This window comes from Amblyomma americanum, chromosome 3, assembly GCF_052857255.1.
Source record: "Amblyomma americanum isolate KBUSLIRL-KWMA chromosome 3, ASM5285725v1, whole genome shotgun sequence".
Taxonomy (NCBI): Eukaryota; Metazoa; Arthropoda; class Arachnida; order Ixodida; family Ixodidae; genus Amblyomma; species Amblyomma americanum.
In genome coordinates, this window is record NC_135499.1 from 123,848,448 (window position 1) to 123,857,567 (window position 9,120).

At 49.4% G+C, this 9,120-nt stretch overlaps 1 protein-coding gene across 1 annotated transcript in view; it reads right to left on the reverse strand.

The window, feature by feature from the left end:
* Nucleotides 1-8,180, reverse strand: part of LOC144124881 (phospholipid-transporting ATPase ABCA3-like) — a 60,237-nt gene extending 52,057 nt beyond the window's left edge. Inside the window, exons 1-2 of the mRNA XM_077657814.1 lie at nt 8,071-8,180; nt 5,902-6,330 (exon numbers count right to left, since the gene is read on the reverse strand). Coding sequence (XP_077513940.1) covers nt 5,902-6,324 — 423 coding nt within the window. The 5' untranslated portion in view covers nt 6,325-6,330; nt 8,071-8,180. The remainder of the gene's footprint in view (nt 1-5,901; nt 6,331-8,070) is intronic.
* Between the last annotated feature and the right edge of the window lie 940 nt (nt 8,181-9,120).

Consider the following 9,120-nt stretch of genomic DNA (forward strand, 5'->3'; position numbering starts at 1 on the left):
GGCTTGCTTGCTCACGTTCGTACATCATTCGGCTTAAAACAACAGCTCAAGCGCCGTCCCACATGATTATAAACCAGCTGATAGCGGTATACGGGAGAGCCATTAATATTTTTTTTATCTCGGAAAACCTGCTAATATGTGGGAAATTAACATCTCCCGCGCTTGAAAAATGGGAAGCTGTTCTCGCCAGTTCGGACCCGGACGTTCAGTGCCGGGCCTCTGCAAAGGCGCAGAAGGTCACCGGCCGACATAAACTGCCGGCCACCTGGAGTGGCTGAAGTAACCCAAGAAAGTCACCCTCTTCCTGACAATAAAGTTTGCTCTCTATCTCTCTACCCCACTTGCCGCTGTCGCAGCTAAGTTCACCCCTTCATTGTTCTGAGTGAACCAATAACTCAGCAGATACATTTTAAAGCGAATGATTTACTGCTCCTCTCTAGCTTTTTCGTCGTGCGCCGTCTGCGCGAGTTCGACCTTAAATAGAGGAGAAACCATGTGTCAGGTATGACGGCACTCAGCCGCTGCCGCCGCAGCCGAAACCGAGCGCTAGGCTCTATTTTTATAGGCTATCGGCGTTCATGGTGTTCATTGGCGTTGGCGTTGACAACGTTCTAGACTGTGAAGATTTTGAGGAAAGGAAGGGCTTATGACTGGCTCCCTGGGTCAGTGGACGCCTCAATCGCGTTTTGAGGTACGTGGCGGTGCTGATAGATATGTTGGCTGCATACATTAGCGCTGACAACGTTGTGGCAGACACGCGGCACTGCAGCAATAGGCCGCAGCGTTCATCGAGTGGCCGACCTCTCGCAATCAACGATTGAAGTGCCAGGGTGGTAGGGTGAACGCGCTGCCTATCAAGTGTGCGGAACGTGCTCTACAGACGCGAATCCGCGTCTACTTTCCCGATACACCACAGCTTTCGCTCTCTAACCAGGTTCACCAGCAGTTAAACAGCAGCAATTTTTTTTTGTAGAAGACTTTGATTCCTGGAAGCGCAGCATGTATTCACCATTCTGTCCACTGGTATTGCAGCATTTTCCCGCTCACAACAGAAGCTGAGAATACACGCTTTTCTGTTCCCGCCACATTCTTCGTAGAACATTTTGCTTCAGAACTACAGCTGTTTGAGGAACGTTTCCTTGATTTAGTGTAGCTGTAGCAGTATAGCAGTACAATCGTACCCAGATATATGGAACTGGAAGGAAATAGCGAAATAGTTTGATATATCAATAACTTTTATATTAAAAATGGCAGTTCACAAGCTTATTTTGAATTTAGAAAGAATAAATTGTACCCGCGCTACTGATGCGTTTCTTGTAGCGACGTGCCGCCCGCATGCATACTGGCAGCACGTCGCTCGCTAGAGGTTGCTAGACCTAGCATGCATCACATCGAAGCCGCAGCAGTGTGTGCTTTAGTACTAGCCACTGCATATCACGAGGTGCTTGATCGTGTTGCCTGCGCAATATCAATAGAATAATCGCTCATTAAAAAATTTGGAAGGGACACTTAAGCTGCGCCTTAAGGGTAAGAATCGATCGCATTAAGTTGATGCCCATATATGCGGAAGTGATAATTCTCGACATTACATTCATTCGTAGTTCGCTCGGTGAAGCTTGTGAGACCCAGGTTGCTCTTCTCGAGCAACCTCTGGCGAACAACCCTTAATTTAATTGCCACCTGCCACGGTGGCGAGTTTGCTCATAATACGGTGGGAAGGTTGTGATGACGCCACAAGACCACGTGATGTAAGCGGCCCACCACGGTAGCCGGAGCGGCCAGTTGCTCCGGCCGCTCCTGGTGCGACGCTTCAAACGGTCGACGCCACTGACATCGGACTTTTTCCGATGAGGGGGTACTAACCCATACAAAAATGTCCTATGGCCGGCTATGGAATTTTGGCCCAAATAGCTATAGACCTTTCCTATTTCTGTCTATAGCTGCCTATACAGGCTGATATATTTTTCTATAGAGAGCTTAAGACAGTTGTACGGTTCCAAAGCTATAGCTTTAGTGGCATATATTTTTCATAGCTGTCAATAAGCACCTCTATGGGTGCTTATAGACGTTCATAAAAGGCCATAGACGGACAAAGCTTTTTCCATAGACGCACATTGGACTTTTTTGTATGGGAACGCTCTCACGTTAATTAAGGCATCGCTGGTTTCTGCAGCTCCATCGGTATCGAAGCATGCCACGCGAGGGACGGCTAGGCTTTTGTTAGATTGGCGTCATCGCTTGGCGGCTATTTGGCGTGGAAATTGAGCACGAGATACCGAATGCCACCTGTAAGTAACCCTACTTTCGCCGCACCGCAAGTGAAAACAAGGCATGCGCTTTCACAGTGCTATTGCTGTCAGCACGTGCCCAAGGCAGCGCAGCTGACGAGCCTCAACGAGCTGAAAGTGATCGAAAAGAGCCATTAGGAGAAGTTTGACTTGAAGGAGTGCGTCGCGCTGTTTGATATATCGAACGACCAGCGGCATTGAAATTCATTATACTGAACAAGTATCCCATCCTTATACACAGAATTTTAAAGGGGGATAATATGTCTGTTCGACATATCCAATATTTCGAAATATCCAGGCTGATATATTCGCGCTAGACTGTAAAGTAGAAGGCGTAAGTGCAGCGTGATCACCACAGGGTATGGGGACAGTGAAGGAATACGGGACAGTGAAGGAATACAAGGCTGAAGGGTGGCTGTCACAGGAACAACCCGGATGGGGGCTCCTATAGAATTAGGAGGGCATGGTCAAAGCGGAAGAATGCACAACCAGAGGGCGGCTCACGGAAGCTACGCTGTGGATGGCTGCTTTGGAAGGCGGAGAAGGTATGCAGTATTTTGGTCTTTCGCCTTTGATTTTGTGCTTTTCATTTTACACAAGTGCAGTTTCTTTGCCATTATGTATTTCGTTTCTTAACCCCACACTAGCCTCTGGCTATGGGTTCAGTCAGTGTTTTGATAATTTGTATGGCAAGATTATGAATAAATGAAAATGAATGAATGAAATGTAGCGAGAGTGAACGAATGCGTAACCCGAAAGTGTTTAAAGGCCAAGCAGGGGGTGGAGGGAGTGGCAATAGCGAGGGAATGCATAACAGGAAGGCTCTTACGGCGGAAACCATCTGAGGGGTTGCTCCTCGACACAACCTTTGATGAACCTCACGTTACTCAGCAGTAACCATAGTGAGAACTTTTTAATGCCATAGCATTAAACCCCCATTGCGGCGAATTCTGTCCGGCGGCCTCTTATATCTCTTAGAAAGCAGATACCGAAGAAATTTTACCATACATAATTAGTGGGATTTGGACAGATGAGCTTCGCTTGGCCCTGCTTTAAACCTCTCGGCCAACGCCGCAGCCTTTGTCTCCGTGATTTAAACTGTCAGGCTCTCACGCTGTGTTTTTTATATTATCTAACTTTCATTCGTACGCGAGTCAGACAAAAGGCAAGAGCAAAGGCTGGACACTTCCCGAGGAGCAGAAATAATCGGCCCAATATTGGTAATGTATTAGCAAAGGCTGGCCCTACTAAGAACCAGTGTGAAACCATCTCTTTCCACTATCGCATGTGCTGCTTGGGTTTGACCCAAAAAGATAACGCCTTAAAATGGGAGACGGAGCGCCATCTGCCGAACATGGAGCATGGTGGAGAGGCAGTATGCAGATGGGATTTTTGCGACATAATGTGTACAAAGAAGGAGGAAGTCCCAGGAAGCTTGCCAACATTTCGAGAAAAGGAATGAACGCAGTTTTTAAACGCAAAGCGCGGAACAGATCGGAGCCCACATGCTAACGATTTACCCTCCGCATGGATTGCGTTCGCCACCTATTAATTTTTTTCTTCCTTGCCGAGGCTTCGAAGTTTAGGCTCAACAGAAAATCCTTTGTAACTGTTCTCTTCAAGTAGCGTCAGTCGGCAGAATGGGAGGACCTGTCTGACGAGAAAGATTTCGGAATGGGATTGTGTGAAAAATGGCGCTTTAAACCACCGCAAGGTCGTGGTGTCCTCGTGTTATGCTCTTACCAAAAAGGCAAAATGAGAGATAAGCACCTGACCCCACAAGTATTCTGGAAATTTGAAAGCCCGCTAAAAAACGATAGAATAGGCAACATTGCAGTTAAACAATCGGCGTGAGCTGACGGCTACGCGGCGGTGGCGATGGCTGCCTTGCGCTGACGCTTCTTATACTCTCACTACAGAGCTGCCTTCACTCGTCCGAGACAGCAGTTCAAAAAGTTGACGGTACGCCCCCTATGCGTTGTCGCGGGTGCCGCCCTTGCTGCTGCGAGGTCTTCGTCACCCGCTGTTCCTTGGTCTGTCTATTCCGCCAATCGGCTTCTCGCTCGGCGGCGAGCACGACTATGTCTTGTGGACGATGAGCCTTGCGAACACGAGCGCGATGAGCGTCATTTTTATTTATTTCCTATTGGCTTTAAATCCAGCAAAGATCTGCCGGTTCCGGCTATGTTCCTGTTTCACTATATATATTGTTCTTTCTCTTCAGAAGACTACATAAGGCTAATAAAAGGGCAGCTGCTGTGGTATCAACGCGCACTGGTTTTTAGATTTCTTATCTCGACTCCCCGGCCGCCCGTAGAGTGAACCTTGGGTGAGCTCCCGCTCACCGCGCAAATCGCTTACGAGCTGTAGCCGTTCACTGAGACAAAGACGCAGAATCGATAAGACTGGCTCATTCGGCAGATAGCGTTCGCAGCTCCGAATAGCGAGCCATGGGCGGCATCGCTGAGTTTATTTGTTCTTTGAATCTGTCCGTAACAACGTCCTTCCATGTCCTCCCTCTACTTCTTGCCTTTCTTCTCTCAACGGCGTCCTTCTATTGGTCATCTCATCTTTCTCTCCTCACCGCTTCGAACGTCGTAAAATGTATAGCGGGGGAGTGGAACCAGTTGCCTTAATTTATGATTTTTATTTATTGAATAACTCACCATGTTGCCTTGCCTTAAAGTCACCTTGCATTCAGCTCTCCTCGCATATTTTTTTAACAAAAGAAAGGGATATTTCGAGCCGCGAAAACCTGAAGAGTTGTCAAGAGTACTGTTAAGATACGCAGTTCATGAATGCCTGGCAGTATATTGTCCATGCGCTGCGTTTCTTCTCTCTTAAAAGGGCCTCCACTAGCCATACCTTCTATTACTTTTTCTTGTAGCTAAAATAACTCCCTCTCACATTCCGTATTTCATACTGACGAGGAAGGCACTTAAGATTGCTGTCTATTCAAGGCCAATGAATATTTCAGTGTAATAATCCAAGTGTAAACACGGCAAGTGGTAAAACTTCTATTTTGTTCCAAGAGAAAAGTTTATTCGGCACTATGTCTGAGAGAGAAAGCGCTGGCATGATAAAAATAGAAAAAATTGGAGGGGTCACTTAAGCTCCGCTTTAAGGGTATGACGCAATAGCGAAGAGGGTTAATTCCAATGTATCAGAAGGTCATTCTCTACGTTAAACTCATAGATCCCTAGGAGTCCTCATGCCCGTCCTGGCGCTGTGCTGCAGCGGATAAGCGATGCGCACCTTCCCTGCGATGGCAGGTGCTCCCAGCGGTGGGCGTTGTGCGGCCCATGTTGCTCATCCCAATCAATAATTTAACTAAGGCTTGCCACGGTGGGCAGGCTGCTCACTTTCCGATAGGCAGGCTGTGCTGCCGCCGCAAGGTCACGTGACCTAGGTGGCCCACCTGCCTTCTAGGGTGTTCTCTGGGTATCACCTGCCAGAGTCATACTCGCGATATTTTGCTCACAAAGCCGACACTGACGGCGACACCACAACGCCGGCGCCGGATTTTTTGTACAAGGGTACCTTTAACGCATTCGCGCTAAAAACTTTCGCGCCTGCTTTCCTATGGAGTAGCTTGGTGCAAAAGATGTCTTACGTCTCGCCGCAAGCTGTCAAAGATGATGATTAGGTCGAAGGCTGCTGACTCGTTGGCCTCGGTGTGAGCGTAATCGACGGCTGCCTGTGGGTCCGGGAAGCCCGCCAGGCCCTCGACGGGTGTGTAGTCGCGGAAGGTCTGTTCGATGAGGCGTTGCGAGTAGGGCGCGTGGGGCGCGTAGGCCACGCGTCGGAACACCACCTGGTGCTCGACCACGGAGCACGGCCAGTCCAGCAAGTGGACTCCCGTGAGCGGCGGGTCGCGGACGCGGTCGGCGAACGGAGTTCCCGTGGTCATCAGGAACAGGAGCACAAGGAGCGGCCCCATCAGACACTCGGACAGCGAGAGCCAGCCCTGGCGCAGCATGGCGCGCAAGCACAGCTCCTTCCAGAGCACGGCCATCAGCTGACTGCCGATACCCATGTCCGTCTGCGTGGGCGCAAAAAAACAAACAGATACAAGCCGATTCCCTCAAATGTTGGTTTTGAAACTTCATCCTGCGCTCGCACCGAGTTGTAAACAGTGCCCTAGAAAATCAAAGAGGTGTGATTCTGATAATAGCAGAAAAATACATTAACTGTTACGGTGCAATTGCGAAAAATTGCGCTCAAATAATTTCCCGCTGAAAAAGTGCGCTTGACCCGAATTCGTGTGTGTGAGTGTATCTCTTCCTGTATACTAAAGAGTGCGTGACGCTCCTATGCAGCGCCCAAATTGGCGCGTCGCGTTGACGAAAGTGCCACCTCGCTGCATGCTGACCGATCAACGTGGGAGGTTACGCCAAAGGCGCTGAACGAGGAAATGTGCCTTTTACAGCTGCCGCTGTAAAACTCATCGAACATTCATCTTCGTGGCGATACGATTATAAGTGACAGCCGAGGTCGTGCGAAAACCTCATGCCACTCGGAAGTACTTTACAGCTGACGGTAGTGTGCGATATCTGTTTCTCGCTACCATCGCACTCACACTCGCTCCCTCGCTCGCCGCGTTATTATTAAACGTCGTGGCGGGTGCTGGTGGCCTGGAGATTTAGGTAGTAGTCGCGCTTGGACGACGCCGTGATTTTGCCCAATGCGCCATGCAAAGCCAGTGCTTTGAAAAGGGAGGGATTAAAAGTTGGACTCCGGCTTGCGCACACCCTTGAGGTGCGCGTCGACGCGTATGCCGCCACCGCGTACGATGAGCGTGTAGCCCGCTCCTACCTTGCAGCCCGTCTCTGTGTTGGTTATCCGTCCAACTGACCGTAGAAAACATTGAGGAGGAACGACCCGCGAGGCACTGCTGCTTGGATTCAATAGACAACCATACTTGTCGGTAATAAAAGAAGACATAACAGCTGTATGCACCCTGATCACCGTAATTTTTGTGAACAATAAAGGGCACCCTGCCGTAATGAAGGTAAGAAATCAGTGAAGAGCAACTGCCAGACATTTCTTTCTTTTCAGCTGTCTATAGCCGAACACCGCAAAAAAAAATTTCGATTGGTGAGAAGTAGACACGTAACCTATTTAATCTTCTCTTCCGGGGTGAGCTCGTCGACTCTGTGTAGCCTTCGTCGTAAACTTAATCCTGATCTCGTGAGTTCTAATCCTGGATGCTTTACGACGCGGATAAGCATTCCATAATACTAAATATTCGTGCGCTGGAAGCTACAGCAGGAGAAAATTTTCATTCGTCAGCCATGTCAGCAGTGATATAAGAACAGGACACACTCAAAGGAACACCTTCGCCAAGATAAGCCTCGCTTAGGTGAAGCTGAGAACAACGGGTAGAGTCAGGCGTGCATTACCGTGGTCACCCCAACTCCAGGACTGCCCGTTTACGCGCACTTGTCACCGGCTAATTAATTTCTGGTGCGTCCTCGTGATTGTGGTCAAGCTATAGTAGCAAACCGGCTCCTGCTGCGGCTTTTCCCTACGGATAATCTTACTCGCACGCGTACAAGGGCATTAAGTACTATTGGCACGGACGGTCTGTGAGCTAACGCATCTCTTGGAGACCGGTTGATTGAAACCGGCCCTTGGACCCCCAGACCTGACTCGGCGGCGTGTCAGGTGTGGGGGTACTCGGTAACGGGTTTTCCACCCGACAAACCAGCACAACTGGATCCTGCTCAATTCATGCGAACGTCACTATATAGATTCAAGAACTGCGTACGCAGTTGCTTACCGTTTAATGGGAGCTGCAGAATTCGTCTTGAGACCGGCGGTCGGTGTTCTTCTTCTGCTTCGTCGCCACGCTCCCACGCTCGCTCGCGCCCGGCAGCGCGCACGGAACCCTGTAATTGGACTGATTGAAAACTTTATTGAATGCATGGTCGCCTTTTCCGGCCCCATTGGCCTGTGCCGCAGCGTGGGCCTTTCGAACCAGGCCTAGTTGCTGGTCGGGGTCATCGCTGTGCAGAATGGCCTCCCACTCCTCCAGATTTGGATTACGAAACCTCTCAATAGCGAGGTTGAATTGGCATGCCCCCACCATGTGAAAAGCCGGTAGCTATCTCTCCACAGTGTGGACACTCAGTTTGTATAGCGGCTGGCGCCATTGGTGGAGTATAAGTGGTCTTATGAGAGTGTCTGTTTGTAGTCCGAGACGGGTGTGTTCTTGCGCCTTGTATAATTTTTGTGAGGTGTCGGGTATTTCTGCCGGGCCTGTCTGGCCTCTCTGTAGGCCCATGGGCCCGATATGTTCGGCAAAGTTATGGGTTGTGAAATTTGCTACTCTGCCTCGTCGGCTAAGGGTGTAAGAGAGCTCGGGCGTGTCAGTGGGTGGCATCATTCCCTCTCGTGTGTTCCTTGTGTCCTGGGAACCATATCATTGAGGCTTGGTTAGGAGGATGAACTGCAAAAAGTGTGAGACCTGATTGACGGATTACTCCTTTGTTAATATTTCTACCTGAATTCGGGAAATCTGTGAATACATTCGCAATTGGATTGGTAGCTAGCGCTAGCGCAATGGCTGCCTGCTCGGCGTGAAGTTGCACGTGCGTACTGATGCGCAGTTGATTACAGCCTTTGTCCGTAAAGTTCCGAGACTGAGTCCATTAAGAAAATGCGCTTAACATTGAAATCATTTGTGCAGCCCCCCTTCGAAATAGTCTCCTTTGCGGTCTATACAGAGCTTCCAACGCTTCTTGAGGTATTTGAAACAGTTGGAAAAGGCTTCTTTTGGCAGGGCTGTCAGCTCCTTTGTCGTGGCGTCTTGAATGGCCTCCACGCTCCC